The 22,609-nt window shown below is 37.6% G+C and overlaps 1 protein-coding gene across 1 annotated transcript in view; it reads left to right on the top strand.

Annotated features, from left to right (window-relative positions):
* Positions 1–21,796, top strand: part of LIN28B (lin-28 homolog B) — a 115,678-nt gene extending 93,882 nt beyond the window's left edge. Inside the window, exon 4 of the mRNA XM_005684616.1 lies at positions 21,369–21,796. Within this exon, the coding sequence (XP_005684673.1) occupies positions 21,369–21,729 (361 nt within the window). The 3' untranslated portion in view covers positions 21,730–21,796. The remainder of the gene's footprint in view (positions 1–21,368) is intronic.

Raw genomic sequence — 22,609 nt, 5'->3', positions numbered from 1 at the left:
CCTCCCAGCATCATGTTGGGGGTTAGGAAAGTTTCCATACCATCCCCTTCTTCAGGAAAAATTTATTTTTCATTTATCTTTCCATTGTGAGTTTAGTTTTGAGGGGGTTCCGGCTCTTGGGACAGGATCTCCTCTGACAGCCCCAACTTCCGGGCAGATCCTGGAGTTTGTTTCCTCCCCTTCTGCTTCATCATCCCCCTTACAAGGTCAAAGCTTAAGGTTTGCAGGGTTCTGTGGATGCCTCCAGGCTGAGAGTGTTTCAATGCTCCACTTACTGCCCTGGTTTCCTGTTTTCACTTCCTTTTTGACTTCTAAGCATTCCTTATTTTCTTGCCTGATCAGTAATGCATTTCAAAAGATGTTTTAAAAATATTTTGTCCAGTATTTTTAGTTGTTTTTGGTGGTATGGTCTGAGTATTTTTATATGCTACTTTGAGGGGAATATAATTCGTTATGGGGTTTTTGGTATGGTTGATTCAAAAAAATTTATTTTTGCTAGTGTATTTAAAATCTTTTATGTCATTTTTCTTTTCTGTTTTTGTAAATTTCCTGTTTGTGTTTTCTTTTTTTTTTTTTCCCCTGCTTTTCTATTTGATTCTGGTGATTTTCCAAAAAAGTGTGTACAGCTTTGGAAAGGGCTTTTTCTGCACTCCTTGACAGACTTCTACTTCCTAAGATATGCATGTTTGACTCTCAGGAAGTTAAGTTTGATACTGGCACTACAGTTCAATTTTAGATCCTTAATTCTTTAGTTTTTATTGTATGTTCTATCTGAGGCTTTTCACTACTGCCTGATTGCTAAATCCATCAACCTATTATTTTAATACTTCATCTTATTAGCCACTTTCTCCACTACAAAACTATTTTCATTTTTAACTGGGGAAACCCTTCTTTTCTCACCTTCCTGCTGTCAACAGAAAAAAAAATTGCACATAACTCTCAATTTTTAGGTTGTGCAATTTTTTTCAGTCAACACTGCTACCCTTTTGACAGTTTCTTGTTAGACGCTTTGCTGGTTCTTCCACCTGCAAATTATAAATAGGAGTATCTCTGAAAACTTTGTCTGCAGATCTGTTCTCACTCTTCACGTTTTGCTGGTTGACCTCTGTCCTATAGTTTAAACTACCATCTGTCCTTTCAGTGATGTCTGCCAAATCCATGACTTCAACCTTAGCACCTCCTCAAGTTTCAGAATAGCAGTACCTCCAGAATGCATGTCAGCTGACAGATAACTTTTAGTTCTTCCATTACAACTTCTTTGGAAACTCCTTTTTAAAAATTACTGATTTATTTTGCTGCATTGCAGCACACGGAATCTTTCATTCTGGCACACAGGCTTAGTTACCCCCCAGCATGTAGGACCTTAGTTCCCCAGCCAGGGATTGAACCTGAATCCCCTGCCTTGAAAGGTGGATTCTTAACCACTGGACCACCAGGGAAGTCTGTGCAAACTCCTTATGTAGTGATTACTGATTCTTGTCCAAAAGACTTGGCAAAAGATGAGGAAATTGAGCTGAGTCGGTAGTTTATGCCAGGAGATGAGGCTGCTGCCCCGGGTTATATGACAGCCTAGTAGGTGCCTCTTCCTCTGTAGTATTGTCTAGCATATATGATGGTAACGACAGTACAGAGAGTAAAGTAGGTGGGAATGCATGCCTTTGTTTCTTTCTTTCTTTTTTGACGTTAGTCTATACCTCAATCACTTTCATAGTGATGCCCTTTTGGTGCTGCTGCTGCTGCTGCTGCTAAGTCGCTTCAGTCGTGTCCGACTCCTAGCGACCCCATAGACAGCAGCCCACCAAGCTCCCCTGTCCCTGGGATTCTCCAGGCAAGAACACTGGGGTAGGTTGCCAGTTCCTTCTCCAGTGCATGAAAGTGAAAAGTGAAAGTGAAGTCGCTCAGTTGTGTCCGACTCCTAGCGACCCCATGGACTGCAGCCCACCAGGCCCCTCCGTCCATGGGATTTTCCAGGCAAGAGTACTGTAGTGGGTTACCATTGCCTTCTCAGCCTTTTGGTACTAAATTCTCTCTTTCCACCTTCAGATTCCAGCAGCTCATACTAATTTTCTTTTTCACTGTTAGTTTTTTATCATGGTATTAAAAATAATACAGGGTGACTTAATAAGTTTTTATTTCACTTACAGTATTTAAGATAATACTAACATGATCATTGCTGGTTTTTAATTGAGTGGAACAGGTGGGTTGATAGATGTACCTGGAATATCACTTAGAATGACCAGTCTTTGGTATGACATGATGGAAGACCAGAAATCTATCCCTAAATGGACAAGGTACTTGAGAAGACTGTTCATAGGTTTAGGAAAGTTGACCCAAGAGTAAGCTTTATGTTTCCATTTTGCTTCTAAAGGACAAAAAGTTAGTGTAGATTTTAATAATACCTTTTCCTTTTCTTTGAGGCAGCCAACTAATAAGACAGTAGACACTATGAAATGCAGTGATAAATGAAGGAACTAACAGGAAAATTAATCAATATTGGGAGACATCTGGAAACAAGGGGTCAGATGGCCTTGAAGAGATGAATTGAGTTTGAGATTACAGAAAGACATCAAAGTGGAAATAATTTATGAGTGATCAGCATAAATAAAATTGCTTAAGGAAATGGATCAGTTGTTCAAAGGAGAGATGATAATAGATAAGCATACATTTAGATCTTGGTGAATCCAAGAAGATACTGAGAATAAATTAGGCAAATAATGTCAGAAAGGTAGAAAGAAAGTCATTATAACAGTATCCTAAGAGCTAGATGAAAAAAATAGTTTCTAGAATATGCAAATAGTAAGCTAATTTGCCATACATAAAATTGCAGTATACCCAGATTGTCTTTATAATTTTCTTCATCTATAGAATTACTGATAGAATTTATTAAAATAAAGTTACTCTACATTTAATTTTTAGGTACTCCAAGATATAAATCAGAAAAATACTGAACATTTCAACAATTATCTATATACAAGAAAAAATGTTTGGCATCTGCAACAAACCAAATAAATTTGCTAAGAGCTCATCAAAGTTCAGAGTAAGAGATGGTAAAGAAAATCCCAGTGGACAAGGAACGGTAAATACAAATTAAATATAGAGCATTATCAGTTCAGTTCAGTTCAGGTGAGTCCCTCAGTCATGTCCGACTCTTTGCGGCCCCCATGCATCGCAGCACGCCAGGCCTCCCTGTCCATCACCATCTCCCGGAGTTCACACAGACTCACGTCCATCGAGTCGGTGATGCCCTCCAGCCATCTCATCCTCGGTCGTCCCCTTCTCCTCCTGCCCCCAATCCCTCCCAGCATCAGAGTCTTTTCCAATGAGTCAACTCTTTGCATGAGGTGGCCAAAGTACTGGAGTTTCAGCTTTAGTATCATTCCTTCCAAAGAACACCCAGGATTATAAGATAAGCAAAATATTATTATTAGGCTATTTAGTTTGTTTTATTCAGTATTCTTGAAAAGATATTTTAAGCTTCTCTTGTAATTCATTTTTGCATTCTCTTACCCTAACTCATGAGAACTTCAGTTCTTCTACCATTATCTCACCACCAGTGAAGTGGAAGTGCTTCAGGAATATAATATCCAAGATAAGGGAGAGAAATTGTACCTACTGTTTATATAGAGCTTTGTAGTTTGCAAAGCATTTTAAAATATTTATCTCACTTGAGACCCACAGTGGCCATGAAAAGTCAGTGGGAATCATTATCATCTTTATAAAAGGATTCCTAAATGATGAAACTTATTTTAGATGAGGAAACCCAGAGATATTAAGTCATTTATCATGCATCACTAGAGTTGTAGAGGGAAATCCTGGGCTGTCCATTATTAAGTTTGTGGTCATGAGCAATGCATATATCAGCTTTGAAACTCAATTTTTTTTCAACTCTTAAGATGAAAGATTTAAAAATATTAAATTATAAAATATATTTAATATTCTGCTCAGTAATCTTCTCCATTTGCTTTTGCAAGCTAACCAGTTGCCTTCCTAGATATAGCCTCCAGTCTTCCACTTCCATTTTCTAATTCAAGCCATAGATTCACCTGGCGTGTTGTCTCTTCCATCTATACAAATCTTACTTATTTTAAGTAGCTTTGACTAACTTGTTGTAGCCAGGTCAGCTCCCTTACAAAACCATTCTGATTGCTCCTAATAAGTGTGACCATGTCTAATCTTGAAAAGATATAACATTTTCTATCTCCTAAACACCATTTGTCGAACTCTACATTTTATTAGCCACCAGCATACCAGGAAGAATAGTCATCGCCAGTTACTCTCTGAGCTCAGTGGCCTCTTGTAAAACATATTTTAAAAATCATTTTATAAATAATTTACAGATACAAAAATGAAGGGATGTTGTGAAAAACAACTGGATTGGAAATTAATAAGAATTTAAATGTAACAAACTCAAATTTTATTCCATATTTTTCTGATATAAAGATATAGACACCCAAAATGGGCAATATCCTTTGAATGAACGTAACTACTCATGGATGAGCTTGGAACATAGCCATCTTATAGATAGTGATCCAGATTTCAAATATATTTCTAAGAATTCCAGCTTTTTATTACCTATGGTTCTTCTTGTACTTGTATTGTCAAAATACAGTGCTTTTAAAACTTTAATGGTTCATAGTTTTGTGGAAGAGAGTGTGGTAATTTTCCTCAGTCAATAGCAACAAAATATTCTCATTTTAGATGCTGATTAGAATGATCAGTTCAATGAGATTTTTCATTTCTGTGCTGTTTATCTCCTTACAGTCAGTGCCTTCATCATTTGTCCTCTTATTAACCATATCAAGTAAATTCACTAGCACAAACTTGATAAACGGTGAAAAAAATACTGTTACATGTCCTTGTAGCAAACATGTCTTTTCAAAAAATATTACATGATTTCATCCTCCCTGAAAGACTGAGTAACAAATTTCCTTTTTGTCTATAGAAGTATATTTTTCACTCATTGATTCATAAGTTTGCTAAAATATATTTGAGAATCCCAGGGACGGTGGAGCCTGGTGGGCTGCCGTCTATGGGGTTGCACAGAGTCAGACACGACTGAAGCCCCTTAGCAGCAGCAGCAGCAGCAGGATATATTATGCGAGTACTCACGATCTGAGCTTTATCTTATATGATTAATTTCATCATCATCATTACAGCCTGGAGTATTACCATCTATCTTTTTGTATTTGTGTTCTTTTTCATGTAACAACTGCAAAATATCTTCTGTCAGTTTTCTTCCCTTTGCCATTATCCAAAAGGTGAAAATTTCTGAATTCTCAGCTGTGTTCAGTGAAGAGGTAAAAAGAAAAAGACAACAAAAGTCCTGTCTCCTGATGTCTTTTATACCTTCTGGAAAGATCGGACAATACTTTGGACAATGCAATAACAAGGATGATGAATTGGCGATTATTTCATTATTTTATCATCCCTCTAGATGATCACATCATTTTTAAATTTTCTCCTTTATTTTCTGTGAAAATTTTAAATTCAGTATGGTTTTTTGCCAGTTATCAGAACGTTATTTCATTGTATAATTAATTGATTATTCTGGAGGCAGATCAGAATAATATTAAACAGACTCTTTGCCAACAGTTCTGGATGCCAGGTTTGTGCAGGGCAGTTGAATGATGATTTAGTATAATTGATATTTAGGGTTATGAAATTAAAGAAGATTGAGACTCTTGAGTCTAGGTATTTAAAATCCTCCCTCCCACCCCCACCCCCATCCCCTTTTTTCATCCTTTGAGTTGCTTCTGATCTCAGGTGCCCCTCTCCCAGCTTGGATGGACTCATTTCAATAATGCTTTTATAAGCAAACTAGTCCCCCTTATCCTTTGGTCCCCTTCCAACCCCAACTTGAGATAAATTTGAGTCTCTTTTACCTGCCATTGCCCACTATGGATCTGGCAGATATTTCTCAGAGAGTATCATTAAATCAGACTGAGTTGTGCATTATGAGAGTAGAGAGATATAGACAGTTTAAGTTGGGAAAGAATCAAGAGAAGTCAAGTCCTAGCACCGGACATGTGTGTGTGTGTTAAGTGGCTTCAGTTGTGTCCAACTCTTTGCAACCCTTTGGACCAGAGCCCACCAGGCTTCTCTGTCCATGGGATTCTCCAGGCAAGTATACTGGAGTGGGGTGCCATGCCCTCCTCCAGGGGATGTTCCTGACCTAGGGACCAAACCTGCGTCTCTTATGCCTCCTGTATTGGCAGACAGGTTCTTTTTCACTTGCACCACCTGGGAAGCCCAGCAAGTGCATGGAAAGTAATGGAGAGTTAGTTAATAGTAGAGCTAAAAACAAAAGTGGAAGTCTCCTGATAGTTGTCTCAGTGAGTTTCCAGCACAGTGAATTGAGAATAGCAAAGTTATGTAAAATGAAAGAGAAGAGAAAAAGCATTAAGTGGCATGAAGTCCTGAAAAGGAAACATTCTAAATCCTCTGCCCACCCTAGCTTTATTGAAGTGTAGTTAACAAGTAAAATTGTAAGATTTTAAAAATGTACATTATGACCATTTGATATATGTATACATTACTAAAGAATTCTTCCCATCTAGTTAATTAACATGTCCATCACCTCACATATTTATCTTATTTTTTTCTTATAAGAACATTTAAGTTCCACTTTCCTGGCATTTTTCAGTTATACAATACAGCATTGTCATCTGTAGTCACCATATTATACATTAGATCTTCAGAACTTATAGCTGAGAGTTTGTATCCTTTTACCAACCTCTCCCTATTTCTCCCACCATCCAACACCTGACAACCACTTTTCTTTCTATGAGTTTGACAATTTTTATTTTAGGTTCCACGTAAGTACTTGTCTTTCAATGTCTGACTTATTACATTTAGTGTAATACCTTTGAGGTTCATTCATGTTTTTGCAAACAGCAGGATCTGTCTTCCTTATGGCTAAATAATATTCCATTGTGTGTTTAAAAATACCACATTTTCTTTATCCATTCATCCATCAGTGAACGCTTAGGTTGTTCCTAAGTCTTAGCTATTGTAAATAATGTTAGAGTGGGATGTCTTTTCAAGGTAAGGAATTCATTTCCCTTAGGTCTGTACCCAGAGTGATATTGCTGGATCCTGTGGTAGTTCTATTTTTAATTTTTTGAAGCATCTCCATGCTGCTTTCCATAATAGCTGCACCAATTTACATATCCACCAACAGTGCACAAACTTTCTCTTTTTTTCCACATCTTCATCTACACTTGTTATCCCTTGTCTTTTTGATGACAGCCATTCTAACAGGTGTAAGGTGACAAACTCATTGTGGTTTTAATTTGCTTTCCCTAATTAATGATGTTGAGCATCTTTTTTTGTACCTGTTGACTGTTTGTATGTCTTCTCTGGAAAAATTTAAATTTTCTTATTTTTTTCAACTCTTTACAATAGTTGGATATACTTCTCAGGATCATGAAAGAGCAAAATGTTTCAAGGTATAGGAAAAATAACATTCCTGAAGAGAAACACAAAAACTTAAATGGGGTCCATTAACCCTGAGTGTTAGGACTTCTCTGGTGGTGCAGTGGATAAGAATCTGCCTGCCAATAGGTTCAGTCCCTGGTGCAGGAAGATTCCACATGCTGTGGAGCAACTATGCCGTGTGCCACAACGAACAATAGCCCCTACTCGCTGCAAGTAGAGAAAGCCCTTGCACAGCAGTGAAGATTTAGCGCAACCGAAACAATAACAACAACAACACAAAAAACCTGAGGGTTAAAGTTAGTTGTGCATTTATGCATCTGATCTCTTTTCTAGATTCTGTGTGCTTAAAAAACAAAGTCATCATGAGGTCATAATGATCTTTGCATCTCATGAAGTGGCTTCTATATAGATTTACTCTATGAGAATTACAGGATAGTTTTCAAAAAAGATGACATCATGACTTTCATACAGATATAAAATAAGCAAGTGTTAAAGATTTTTTTTAAAGTCAAATGAGGGAAATAAGCAGATGTTACAAACTTTCAAAGGAGAATCCACAGAAGACACGTGTAGATGAGGAATATTGAGATTAGCATGCAAATAGAGGCAGCACTAGCTTTTTCCACATGGGAAAGGAAAGTTAATTGAACCTGACAGGGCAGAATTTGCCGCTGTGTGGGCAAGAATAACTTTGCAGTTATCGGCAATTTAAAGAGCTCTAAGATAACTCCCATAGAATCGGAATCAGATAATCCATAATTGTGAGTGCTGGGTCTAGACAATGCAGTTTTCCAGTGAAGCACTACTTTTTCCTTACACATATGTTGTATTCAGGCTTCCCAGATAGCTCAGTGGGTAAAGAAAGAATCCGCCTGCAATGCAGGAGATGCAGGCAGATGGGGGTTCGATCCCCGGGTTGGGAAGATCCCCTGGAGGAGGGCATGGCAATCCACTCCAGTATTCTTGCCTGGAAAATCCCATGGACAAGGAGCTTGGTGGGCTACAGTCCGTGGGGTCGCTAGGAGTCGAACATGACCGAAGTGATTGAGCACACATGTATTCAATTAATTATAACAATAAAACATATAAAGAACTTCACACTCAGTGTGATAATAGCACTTTGCTGCTTGCATCTGTCATATTTTTCAATGTTTATTTGTTCTCTGAAATACATACATTTTTATAGTGAAAAGATCAAATATTATCCAAAGAGGGTCACCTCCTTTTACCACTTCTACCAGGATATTTTTCAAGAATTTTTTGTTAGGGAATTCCTTGGTGTCCTTGTTGTTGGGATTCTGGACTTTTACTGCTGTGACCCAGTTTCAGTCCCAAGTTGGGTAACTGAAATCCTGCAAGCTGTGTGGCACAGGGAAAAAAAAAAAAGAGTTTTTTGTTAGAGACACATAGAAAAATTCTTTAGTGGCTTTATTTCTTTTGTCCTACTGAGAAGATACACGAGATTCTTCGTGTAAACTTTATCAGCCAAATTTAAAGGATGACCAAAGGAGATGAAAACTGTCATTCAAATGTTAAAGGAATTGTTTCCAAGGCAAGCCATAGTTTGGCTTATAGAATTTGCAAACGTAAATTTGTTAATGGGCAGAATCTAGTCCTAATGGTTTTTACTTATTAAGAGTATTGGGGGATGTTCCTAGTCGTCCAGTGACTTAAGTCTCCGTGTTCCCAATGCAAGGGGTCTGGGTTCGATCCTTGGTCTGGGAACTAAATCTCACGTGCTGCAACTAAGAGTTCACATGGTGCAACTAAAGATCCCACATGCCCCGCCTAAGACCCAGTGCAGCCAAATAAATATATTTTTTAAAAAGTACCTGGATGTGGGTAAGCAGTCCTGGCTTAGCTGTGTCCATGGATCTATCTGCCCTTCTCATACTTCATATTTTACCTCCATCCTTGGCTCCTCAATTGTCTCTTTTTGTTATAGTGACTGTGTACTCACAGAATCACAGCCTTTAAATGCTCAAATAGGGAATCAAAATTTCTTAAGGGATCAGTGAAGATCTGTAAGAATACCTTAGCAGCTTGGTCTTTAGTCATATAAAAAGGTGGGATGACATGAAGGGCAGCAGCAACCAGTAAGGAGGAAAACAAGAAGTAGCCAAGTCGCTCAGTCATGTCCAACTCTTGGCAAACCCATGGACTACTCCAGGCCAGAATACTGGAGTGGGTAGCCTATCCCTTCTCCAGCAGATCTTCCCAACCCAGGAATCAAACTGGGATCTCCTACATTGCAGGTGGATTCTCTACCAGCTGAGCTACCAGGGAACCCCTACATGATTTTAAGCTTTAATTTTCGGAATGAGACCTACACAGAGAGCGGATAGCATCACAGTTTATGAAGGTTGTCTGAACATAGTGGCGATTTTCTTTGTTCAGTTTGCACTTACCTACATACCAACATGGTAAACGATATAAGAACTGCTGATTCTTGACAAAGCGCAATATTATATAGCCAGTCACAGGAAGACCAATTGAGCTGGAGGGAGAAGTGGACAGAGGTCATTTACATCTCATCTGTACTTCATTATTTTCCTCAGCAGTAGCTGGTGCTGGAACAGAAGGAGATCAAACTTATCGATCAGTAAAAGCCTTTCTTTGGTGATTTCAGCAGGATAGTTTTTAACTCCTTCTGATTCTTGAGTAGCTCTAGTGATGGAAGATGGTTTGGTACAGTCTTCTTTTGCATCTTTCACATGAATTAATCCTGCGAATGACATTTTGGGTAGATCACACCAAGCAACATGCTCTAGGGCAATAGGTCCTTTAAAAATATATTTTAATATGACTTGTATAAACATTGTCAATGTAGAAAGCTTACAAGTAGTTCTTATTAATTCAGGAATATAGCAACAATTCAATGTTAATATGAAAAATATTGATTCAGTAATAGGGAGTTGTTTTAACACTATCTTTGTAGAAACTCAAACGCTACCAACATTATTATTGGCACAAAGGTAATTAAGCCATGGTAACTTCAAAGCTATAGTCAGTTTGGCTAAATAAAACAACAATACCTCAGTTGGCTAAAAGTAGGATTGCATCTTAATCCAGCCCTCTTTTTTGCTTCCAGCTTGCAAATAACCAGCATAAATCTGGAACTGTTATCTAACCTTATTCTGTGCAGTTCATCAGTCATGGCACTAAAATTGGTTCTTGACCTCTGTACATCATTCTTTCCTTTGAAATTTCTCATGCTGTCTCTTCCTTTTATGCTTTAACTGAGAAGGTGTGTGTGACAAAATAGAGCTAGTCACTTTTTAATTTTGCAGTCCTTATTTGAATACCTAAGGTGTTTTCATCTTTAAGTATTTTTTATTATGTGTTTAAATTATCTCATAAATTGTTTTGATATTTATATCTACTTCTCTAGAACACAAATTATTATTTCACCTATCAAGTAATCATAATGAAATTCCTCTTAAATTTCTTGTGTTTTGGACCAAAAGTTTAATAAAAAATTCAATGTACACATAAAGAGAAAGATACCACTTTAGAATGATTTGTGAAATATGGCAACCATAAAAATAAAGCTGATTTTTAGCCAGTGCCTAAAAAAAATCATGTGATGAGCAAAAAAAATCAAAACACCCCCCAAAATTTATAAAAGTTGACATAAAAGCAGTGGTGGAATTGTCTTTCTTCAGGGCAGACCAGTGTTTATAGCAGGTGTCATACCTCTGACACTGGTGAATGTGAAATGGTCTGGTGGAAAGCAAGCAGCACTGGGGTTTTAAGTTTTCAGCAGGACTGCTGTAATAGATAAATGAACCAACATTTTCACATTGCTGTAATCAGATTACTATAATCTGATTCTTTCATCAAAGTAAATACCTAATTTTAACCGCCTCAAGATAAGATAAATATTGAATGTCTGTCTTTCACTTTACTACCTGCATTAACCTTCTAAAAACACTTTATACCTAAAGTTCGGTCTGACCAAAAACGGTAGATAAATTGACCTTGGTTCCAACTAGAACAAATTTAAACCAGCAGTTTGGATAGTTGCAACTCTGCCACTTCAAAAATACAGTGACTTTTGTGTGTGTGTTTGTGTGTGTGTGTGTGTCTGCATGTTGTCCTGACCTGGACACTTCTTAGCTGTGATGCGATCATGCAAGCTGGCTATCAGAGTGCCCACTGCATGTGAGATTGGGTCCTATTTTATAACGGACTGTTTTGACTTCCCCAGAAATTGGAAAGCATTAAGTTATCTATGTTTGAGTCTATCTTTCTCCTTGTTTTTTCAGCTTTTCCATTAGCCAGAAGAGATTACCTGTGTGGCATGTTGTTTGCCACCTAAAAGAGAGATAACATTTCTATTCCAAATACAGGTTTAACTTGTGACCTAGAATTCATTATAATGCTCCCTCTCAAGTTATGGTACAAAGTAGCCAATTCTCAACAAGCAATTATTGTTCCATGGAATTGCTGCATGACTTCCAAGTACTTTTAAACATAATGGAATGAAATACAAAAAATGCCTGGCTTATACTTACAACTGATGGAAGGGCCCTTACATGAAAAAGGGTCCCTTTGCCCTAATTTTTCCAGTGGTTTTCCTCTCCCGTTTCATGTCCTCAGCTCTTTAAAATCTGCTGTATGTTCCATCCCTACTTCTCTTGACCCTGCACCATCATTCATCACATGTCTGTCCCACACATTTTCCATCTTATCTTCTTGTTTTTATAAGATGATGAAAGGTTTGCGAATAGAGCTATTACTATATTTTAGCCGGTTGTCAAGATACTGCAGTACATTTTTAGCTGGTGTTATGATACAGATGACAGACCATGGCATTAATCAGAGAGAGTGTCCAAAAACTAATAAACATAAGCAATCCAAAAAGCAGTTAGGCGAAGACATCAAACAAGATTTTACACACACACACACACACACACACACACACACACACATGTGTATATTACCATTTTGCTAACTATTCACATACATTTCATTAGTATGAAGTGATATTCATCGTAGATATTCTTAAGTATTTGGTTTTTTTTTTCTATTTTTCATATGTATTTATGAAAGTGATTTCTTGGGTATTGTAAGCAATTGAATCCACTGACAGACAAGGTATCTAGATAATTATATCTAGATATAATGGCCAAAACAGTCCGTTATAAAATAGGATCCAATCTCACATGCAGTGGGCACTCTGACAGCACAGCCTGCATGATCCCGTCACAGCTAAGGTATCTAGGTATCTAGAATCAGGTGTTAAAAAGAGGTTCAATTTAGTTCAGTCGCTCAGTCGTGTCCAACTCTTTGCGACCCCATGAATTGCAGCATGCCAGGCCTCCCTGTCCATCACCAACTCCCGGAGTTCACCCAAACTCATGTCCATCGAGTCGGTGATGCCATCCAGCCATCTCATCCTCTGTCGTCCCCCTCTCCTCCTGCCTCCAATCCCTCCCAGCATCAGAGTCTTTTCCAATGAGTCAACTGATGCTGGAGTTGAAGCCTCAATACTTTGGCCACCTGATTCAAAGAGCCAACTCATTGGAAGAGACCCTGATGCTGGGAAAGATTGACGTCAAAAAGAGAAGAGGACAGCAGAGAATGAGATGATTAGACAGCATCACCAATTCAGTGGACATGAGTTTGAGCAAACTCTGGGAGATAGTGAAGGACAGTGAAGCCTAGTGTGCTGCAGTCCATGGGGTCACAAAGAGTCAGACACAAGTTAGCAACTGAACAACAATACCATCTATTATACATTTTATTTATCTTTAAGTTTAAAAAAAGAGTAGGCAGGAGTAATTTTATCAGTGGCAGTCTTTTAGGTGAAGTGTAGTTTACATTTTAGAGGTTTTAAAAATTCCATGGCTAACATAACATCTTTTTATTATGTTTATATTAATTTTGTATGTGGCCATTAGAAATATTTGCAGGAATATCTCTACCGGAAACAAGTTTATATGGTTTTGAGAATTATTATAGATGGAGGCAACAGAAATGGAGAATTAAAAGAATTATTATGAGAAGTCAATAAATATTAATTGGTGATAATAGTGAAATTTAGAGAACGGAGCAGTTGATTCAATGGCTGTAAATTATCACCTGTTTTGATGATATGGGTGCATACACATTTAACCCATAACGATGAACTAAGAGTTGAGTAATGGCCTCAGAAACAGAGAAACTACTTTGGAACCTAGACTCCATAGATTTTTGCAGTCTTTTCCTACCAAAATAAGCAGGAGACTTCCCTGGTGGCTCAGATGATAAAGAATCTGCCTGCAATGCAGAAGACCCAGGTTTGATCCCTGGATTGGGAAGATCCTCTGGAGAAGGAAATGGCCACCCATTCCAGTATTCTTCCCAGGAGAATTCCATGGACAGCAGGGAGCCTGGTAGGCTACAGTCCATGGGGTTACAAAGAGTTGGATACAACTGAGTGACTGACACACACAGTGATGATAAAAAGATGTAGGTTTTTGTGCTGTTAGAAGTTTCAGGGAATCATTTTTAGTTCATAGTAAAGAAACAAGATCCATACATAACCTTTTTCCTCCCTCCCCTCCTCCTTTCTGCCTTCTTCCTTTCCAGGCATCAGTGGACTGTTGAAACAGTGTTGGGGAATATTTGGTATTCAGTTTTGAACCACATTTCTTGTGGTTGGGATTACGAGGTGATCTCTTGGTTAAAGTTGTCAGTGGTAAACTCAGGTTTGTATATAGTGGTGGTTCTCAAGTAGCTGCTCACTATCAACAGGGAAGTTTTTTAAAAAGTATTGATGCCTGGGGTGTGCCTTCAAAGATTCTGATTTATTGGTCTGCAATAGGACCCAGGCATAGGTATTTTTTAAAAAGCTTCCAAGGTGGTCCTAGAATTGTGCATGTGCAAGTTAACTGTTAGATGACTGATGATAATAATGGTCAAATTGTAAAATGGAAATGCAGCTTTATAATTGCTCTTTTTCCTTTTTCAATTGTACAAATACTTATAAATTTTCTGGTGGTTATTTTAAAAAGAAACTATAAAGAACTTACGGAATTCTTATATGAAAGTTCCCCTTCACCTTACATCTACTCTCTCCAGATGTAACCACTTCCAGTGGTTTTCTATGCATCTAAAAATGCATACATTTACTTGTATATAGTGTTTTTGAAACATAAAGGAGATCATACCTTCTTTTATGTATTATTATGTGTTTTGCTTTTTTCACGTATCTTGGAGATCTTTCTATGTCAATACATGAAGATCTACCTTATTTTTAAAAATATTCTTTTACTTCATTCCTTTTAATATCTATAGAGTGTTTCTCAGTATATGGGCTTTAATTTCTTTCTCATTTTCACATATCTAGCTCACTGTAACAGAGCAAAGATTCTGTAACCAGACTACCTGGTTTTGACTGTAAATATTTATTCTTGTTGTTGATACTATTATCATTTTAATTTTTCAATTTTTTACCAGTATGGACAACACTGTGATATTTTAGTACCTAGATCATTGTGCTTATCAGTGAATATTCCTGAAAGGCAAATTCCTAGAGTTAGAGTTGCTGGCTTAGAGAGGATACATATTAATATTTTGAATTATGCTATCACATTTTCCTCCAGGAGCAATTTATATTTGCTTCAGCCAATAGAATCTCATTGCAGTTTGTATTTCAAGGCCTGAATACATTGTTTATATCACAGTGCGATCGCATGGGCACTACAGTGGGAACTACCGCATGGGAACTGCAGTTCCAACTATAGAGATTGGAATTCGTTTTCTTTATTTTGGCTGGAATTTCTTTGAGTTACTTTAATAGCTCTGACTATAGGTTATTAACCTGAAGTTCCAACTTAATGGTCTTAAACGTATGATTAAGACGAACAGAAAAATTATTTACTGATTTTTTTAGACAAAAACTAGACACTAGAAGAAGAGTAGAAAGTACAAGAGGAGTAGGAAAAAAACTGGGCGTTGGCAGTCAAAAGTCTGGCCTGGATTAGTTGCTGCTTTTCATTTTATCGATGCAAAGAGAAGCTCACTTCCCCACAGCACAGTGACAGAACAATAACCCAGTCTCAAGAAAAATCGACTTCAAATCTGTGTGTTTGTGGCTGTTTTAAATTCAGGACCCTGTATTTTTTAGATTACATGCGATAACAGTTACATCAATATTGTTGGGTATAATGTTTTTATATAATGAAAATACAAGTGAAACGTATTATTTTTCAGTTAAAATTTCCTTCTCTGTATACTCTCTGAGACTTGGTTTTCTCAACAATGCACTGTTTTACTTTTTTAATAAAGAGCAGTACGCTGCGAGTCTTTAAAGTAGTTTTTATTCATTTATTTCTGGCTGTGCTGGGTCTTCACTGCTGCACTGGCTTCTCTGGTTGCGGTGCTCAGGCTTCGCATCGCGATGGCTTCTTTCGTTGTGGAGCGTGGGCTCTAGAGCACGCAGACTTCGCTTGGGGCATGTGGGCTCAGTAGTTGCAGCTCCCAGGCTCCAGAGCACAGACTCAATAGTTGTGGCGCGTGGGTCCAGCTGCTCTGTGTCACGTGGGATCCTCGCAGACCAGGGATCACACCCATGTCTTCTGTATCGGCAGGCCAGTTCTTTACCACTGAATCATCAGGGCAGCCGTGATACAATGTTGATATTGTAGTACTTATTTCATAGGGTTCAGGGGAGAATTCAGTTTTATTTTACATATTCAAAACCTTTTGCGCAGTGTCTGGAATGTAGTAAGCTCTTAATAAATCGAACTTCACTATTCCTGTAATTATCATTTTAACTCTTTTAACAGTGTGTTCAGCCTTGCTGTGACAGATGCAATCTGCCCACCCCTGTACCTTCTGAGGGTAAGAGAGGCAGATTCCTAGGCCAACCTTCCAGAAGACCCCATTTTGTCTGAAAGTTTCCCAACAACCTAAATTCACAACTGGGTATAGCTTATTCACTCCATAGGACCCCCCCCCCCCCGCAAATACCAAGAGGAGAGTTAGAAAACATTGATGAACCACATTTCCTGACTTTTCTTTACCCCTCTCGACTTCCACTTTGAAATTTGATTGATCTTTTCTTTCATCTCTCTCTTCCAGGGATTTTTATGTACTCCTTTCCTGTATTTATCCCTCCTTCCTGCCCTGTTGCCTGCACTTTTCCCACTTTGTTCTCTTTCACTGAGACTGCCTTGCTTAGGTTCTCTCAACATTTCCTTCCTCTTTAGAAGCCTACAGATCACTGTGTCCTTATCTTCTGTTTCTCTTAATGTTCATTTATTTGGCTGCACCTGGTCTTGGTTGTAGCACATGGGATCTTCAGTTGCTGCATGTGAACTCTTAGTTGCAGCATGTGGGATCTAGTTCCCTGACTAGGTATTGAACCTAGACCCGCTGCACTGGGAACTTGGAACCTTAGCCACTGGATCGCTAGGGAGGTGCCTGTATCATCGTTAATGCCTCCCTCTTAGCTCTCAGAATATAAGTTTCTATATATCTTCTTATTAAGACTTTCAAATATTTAGAAGCACCTACATTGTTTTGTTTTGTTCTTTTTCCGTTACATTTTTAGACAAAACTGGATTTCTGTTTATGTAGTGTCACTCCTCATTTTTTAAAATCACTTTTGGGACTTGTTTTAATGCTCGCATCATAACATAAAATTCATTCAAATTAAACTGATTTGGAGGGGTTGAGAGAGTGAACAAAAGAGACTGGTACCATGCAGAGCTTTGTATAGAGAATGTGGTGTGATATTATTTGTGAGCTGTTCCATTTTGGTGTCAGTCCCTAGGGAAGGAAGCGGTTTCCTAATGGGGTGTGATCTGCACTCTTAGGAAGAGTGATTGGCATTGAATGATTAAATAGAAGAGGAGAATACATACCACTCCTCCCCTTTAAAGCTAAGCACATATATACTGAATGCAAGTCTTTTCATCATGGAAGGCAGTCTGGCGTAATCATAGAACAAATCTGAAAAGCTAAGGGAGTGAATTAACTATGCAGATCAAAATGCAAGGAAACCAAAATGATGCAGTGTCCTTAAAAGTAACTTTCAGAACCCAAATAAATGTCGTGGTAAATGCACATGTGGAATATAATGGAAGACCCCATTTGAGGAAAAATGAAATCCTGACATGAGGCCCTTGGTTAATGAGCGGGCAAGTGGCTCCCTGAATGGGATAACAGTGTGCATTCCACAGTGACCGATGAAATTGATGTGTCCGTGGGAGAGCAGCTCTATTACTCAGCCTTTAACCTATTTTCTCTCTCTTCAGAAATGAGCTCCTAAGTCGGTGTTATCCTCAAGGAAGTGAGTTTAATTCAAAAGGAGGTATTTTATAGATGGGCAAATTTAAGCATTCACTTTGCACTAGGAGAGAAGTATGTGGAAAAGCATTATTACAAGTAATGGGCTTATACTTCTCAAAGATGCCATTTTAGACTATATTTCGGGACCCTGAATTTGAAGCATTAGTGAGTAATTTTTATTGTTTAATTTTGCATTATCTCCGAGAAATTACCACCAAAACAATATTGAATCTGCTTTGCAATATTTCATTAATTTTTTTATATTAAAGTATAATAATAAATAATCCTAAAAAGTGATTTTTTTCCCTTTAACTTTTGAAGATATGATACTGTTGTTTCCTGACATAAGTATTTGTTAATTACTGAAAAAAATAAAAGCCCATCTTGTGATTCCGTTATTCTAAAATTTACAAGGTAATATTGATAAATGGAGAAGCAGGGTGTTCATTATCCTAGTTTTTTCTACATTAAAAACAAACTCACTCACTCTATAACTTATTTTAGAAGATAAAATATGTATTCCTAAATATGATTGGAATGATCAGTTCAGTGAGATTTTTCATTTCTGTGCTACTTATCTCCTTTCAGTAAGTGCCTCAGCATTTTTCCACTTATGAACCTTGTCAAGTAAATTCCCTAGCACTAACTTGATAAAAGGTGAAAAAATACTGTTGCATGTCCTTTTAGCAAACATGTATCATCAAAAAATATTGCTTGATAACATCCTCCCTGAAGGATTAACTAACTAAGAAATTTCCTTTTTGTCCATAGACATGTATTATTCACTCATCCATTCTTGAGTCTGATAAAATATATTTCTAGGATATAGTATGTGAAGACTCATAATCTGAGATTTAGCTTATGTGATTAATTTCATCATCATCATTAGAGTCTGGAGTATTACTGTCTTTTTGTATTTGTATTTTTTTTCCACCTAACAGTTGAAAAATGTCAGTTGTTTTCTCTTTGCTATTATTCAGAAAACAAAAATTTTTGAATTCTTAACTGTGTTCAATAAAGAGTTAGAAAAAGAGACAACAAAAGTCCTGTCTCCTGATGTCTTTTATACCTTCTGGAAAGATAAGACAGTAGTTTGGGCAGTGCAATAACAAGGATGATGAAATAGCCATTATTTATTTCATTATTTTATCATCCCTCTATATGATCACATCATTTTTCAATTTTCTTATTTTTTTCTATGAAAGCCTTAAATTCAATATGGTTATTTGCCAATTATCAGAAAATTGTTTAATTGTGTAATCAATATATTATTCAGAAGGAAATGGCACCCCACTCCACTGTTCTTGCCTGGAGAATCCCAGGGACGGGGGAGCCTGGCGGGCTGCCGTCTGTGGGGTTGCAGAGTCGGACACGACTGAAGCGACTTAGTAGTAGTAGAATAGAATAATGTTAAACAGATTTTCTCTGCCAACAGCTTTGGATGTGCTAGGATTGCATGGGGCAATTGAGTGATAATTACTGTATAATTTCATTATTAATAATTGATAATTATGTTATAATCTCAATTCCAGAGATTCTTGGAATTGAGATTATATGATGGATATGGTAATGAAATTAGAGAAGATCGAGACTATTGATGCTTCTGGTCTCAGGAGTCTCCCCAGCTTGGACTGACTCATTTCAATAACTTTTATGAGCAAACTAGTCTCCCTCATCCTTTTTTCGCTTCCCACCATCCACCTTCCCAATTCCAACTCTAGATGAATTTGGGTCCTTTCTACCTCCATTGCCCACTACAGGACTGGCAGATATTTCTTGAAGAAAGTCTTAAAATCAGACTGAGTTGTGCATTATGAAAGTAGAGACACACCAAGATCATAGATAAAGTTGGAAGAGAATCAAGAGGTGTCAAGTCCTAGCACCGTCTTGCAAGTGAGATGGAGAGTTAGTGAACAGTAGAACTAAAAACGAGTAGAAGTTTCCTGACCTTTGTCTCAAATGAGTTTCTATCCCAGTGAATTAAGTAGCAAAGTTATATAAACTAAGAGCAGAGAAAAAGTGTTAAGGTGGCATAAAGTCCTCTAAGGGAAACATTCTAAGCCCCATCTCCACCTCAGTTTAGTGAAATGTAGTCAACAAGTAAAACTATAAGATTTTTAAAGTGTACATTGTGATTATTTGATATATATGTGTGTTTTGAAAGAATTCCTCCCATCTAGTTAATTAACAGGTGTCCCAGGTGGCTCAGTGCTAAAGAATCTGCCTGCCAATGCATGAGATGTGTTCAGTCCTTGGGTTGAGAAGATCCGCTGGGGAAGGAAATGGCGTACCAGCTCCAGTATTCTTGCCTGGGAAATGGCATAGAGAGAGGAGCCTGATGAGCTATATATACATAGTCCATGGGGTCCTAAAGAGTCAGACATGACTTAGCGACTGAACACTTACAATAACAACAATCCTACATATACTTCCCAGTAGGTTAATAGTAGCTTGTTTTGGAAATACTTGGTAATATAAGTTACTGACTTTCTAGTCTCACACACACTAGCTGGCTAGTTAATTATAACTAACTTTTTTGTCATGATCTTAAGCTGATTCCCAGAGTTACCACCTGTTTTGCTTTGATTTTGTAAAATGACCTATTGTGTGTATTTCATGATGAGAATTAATGGAATCATAAATGAATTTGGAAAATAAATTTAGAATAGAAAAACCCTTAAAACATTTCATTTGTAGACAAATTTTGTATTATGTAACTAAGTAGGTTAAAAACCTTCACAAATATAAAAAATATATTTTCTCTTGATGTTTTATTGTTTTTAATATAAAATTTTAAAAGAAAATCTGATTGAAATATATCTTCCAAATAACTTTTAGAGTCTTAGTCAAAATTTCAAACATAGTGCAAGCTGTGCCCCCAGTGTGCATTCATTTATTAATTAAAGATGGATTTATATTTATCTCAATTTAGAATTTACCCTGAAGGAAAACTTAATTTCTTACAGAAAGAAAGTTTTTCCTGTTCTGAACTAGCATCAACCTTTATTAATCTGACATAGGTATCTATCTAGAAGCTTTCTTTTATAGCATTCTTCTGAATCAGACACTTTCTATTTTGCTCTAATATTACTTGGTAATCTCCCAGATATTCACCATAGATGTCTGACTTTTTATTTATCAAATTTCGCTGCACTCATTTGTGCAAAAGGAAAAAAATTCCTCCAGTTCAACTAATTTCCATAGCCAAAATAATTAACACCCAAAGAAATGTTAAACTCATAAAATTTAATTTTCTCTATAATTTTTCCATTTGCTGATTGAATTGGTGTTGCATTTTAAGTCAACTGCTGGGTTTTAAAACTTTTTCAAGCTAGCTGGTTGTTTTTTGTTGAACGCGGCTGCCCTCTAATGGACTAAACTTCCTTTAGAATAACCTGACTCAAATTTCAAGGAGTCATTTATCTGTGGAAGTGATTAGTCTTTCATGCTTTCAGATTCTGGTTTTTCATTGATTTTTGTGTTTAGTACAACACGGTTGTGTGTGTGTGTGTGTGTGAGTGTGTGAAGGCATACTGAAATCAGCTGATCTCTTTGACAGTCTTTATATTTTAGCATATTTTGATTTCTGAGATATTTTATGATATACCTGGTCCTACTTAAGATGTTTTTCAATGTTCTTGCTGCAGATGCTACAACTGTGGTGGCCTTGATCATCATGCTAAGGAATGCAGTCTACCTCCTCAGCCAAAGAAGTGCCATTGCTGTCAGAGCATCACGCACATGGTGGCGAACTGCCCCCACAAAACTGCGGTGCAGCCGCCAGCCAGTTCTCAGGGAAGACAGGAAGCGGAGCCCCAGCCGTGCACGTCGCCGTTCCCTCGGGAGGTGGGGGGAGGGCACGGCTGTCCGTCATTTCAGGAGGCGAGGTCCGAGCTCTCAGAGTGGCCAGGCAGGGCCCCTCAAGAAGCTTCCTCCACCAAGTCATCTGCAGCACCGGAAGAACAAAGCAAAAAGGGGCCTTCCGTTCAAAAAAGGAAAAAGACATAACCCTTCCTTAACGTATCATTTTCTCTCCCCGGTTGGGAAGTCTACCTCATGCATATTCAGGGGAACAGTATTTCACATACAGCAGCTGACCTGGGATTTTTAACTACTGTTGAGGAACTGTGAATGTTTTTAAACAGACAAATCACTCTAAGCAAATTACCTTGGAGCAGGGTGTCATGTGTTATGTGACTCAGAGAATGAGATGCTGTTATCTGTATGTACACGTGTGAGAGGGAGCGAGCCTGAGTCTGTGTGTGTGTGTAGGAGGATTTTCTCTAGAATGTAGACATATATATAAAGAGGGCTTGTCTTTATATATGTGTGTATGGAGATACAAGCACACACCCTCCCTCACAGAATTGGGACATCCCGCAAGAATTGAAAACCCTCAGTGAAGCATTTTTAGATGGTTTTGAAAATAACCCTTGGAGTTTTTCTTGAAATACCATTCCCTTTATATTACATTAGAGAAAAAAAAAAGACTGTTACCTTTTATGTGAACCAAAGGATATACTTCAGATCTCAGAGCTGCCAGTCATATGGTACTAAAGGTTTTTAAAACATCAGTCATCCCGAATTTGGGATTGCCTCTTTTTCTTGGTATCTGTACAGTGTATCCCCCCACCCAACCCCTTTTCAAGGCAGTACCTTAACTCCATATGCCTCCGACTGCCGTTTAAGCTTTTTTGAATCTGGGATACAAACCAGAAAAGACAATGAATGTGTAATCTCTGTGCCGATATTTCAGTGTTTTCAGTTCCAATGTTTTGATTGTAAATTAGATGCCTATTCAGAGAAATGAAGGGGGAGGGCAGTGTATAAATGTAGTGAAGTGATTGTTTTCAATGGTATTTTGATACCAGCTCATTGTAATCTCTTA

The sequence above is a fragment of the Capra hircus genome, chromosome 9 (genome assembly GCF_001704415.2).
Source record: "Capra hircus breed San Clemente chromosome 9, ASM170441v1, whole genome shotgun sequence".
Taxonomy (NCBI): Eukaryota; Metazoa; Chordata; class Mammalia; order Artiodactyla; family Bovidae; genus Capra; species Capra hircus.
The sequence above is the reverse complement of the archived record's forward strand: the minus strand, read 5'-3'. Positions and strand labels throughout refer to the sequence as shown.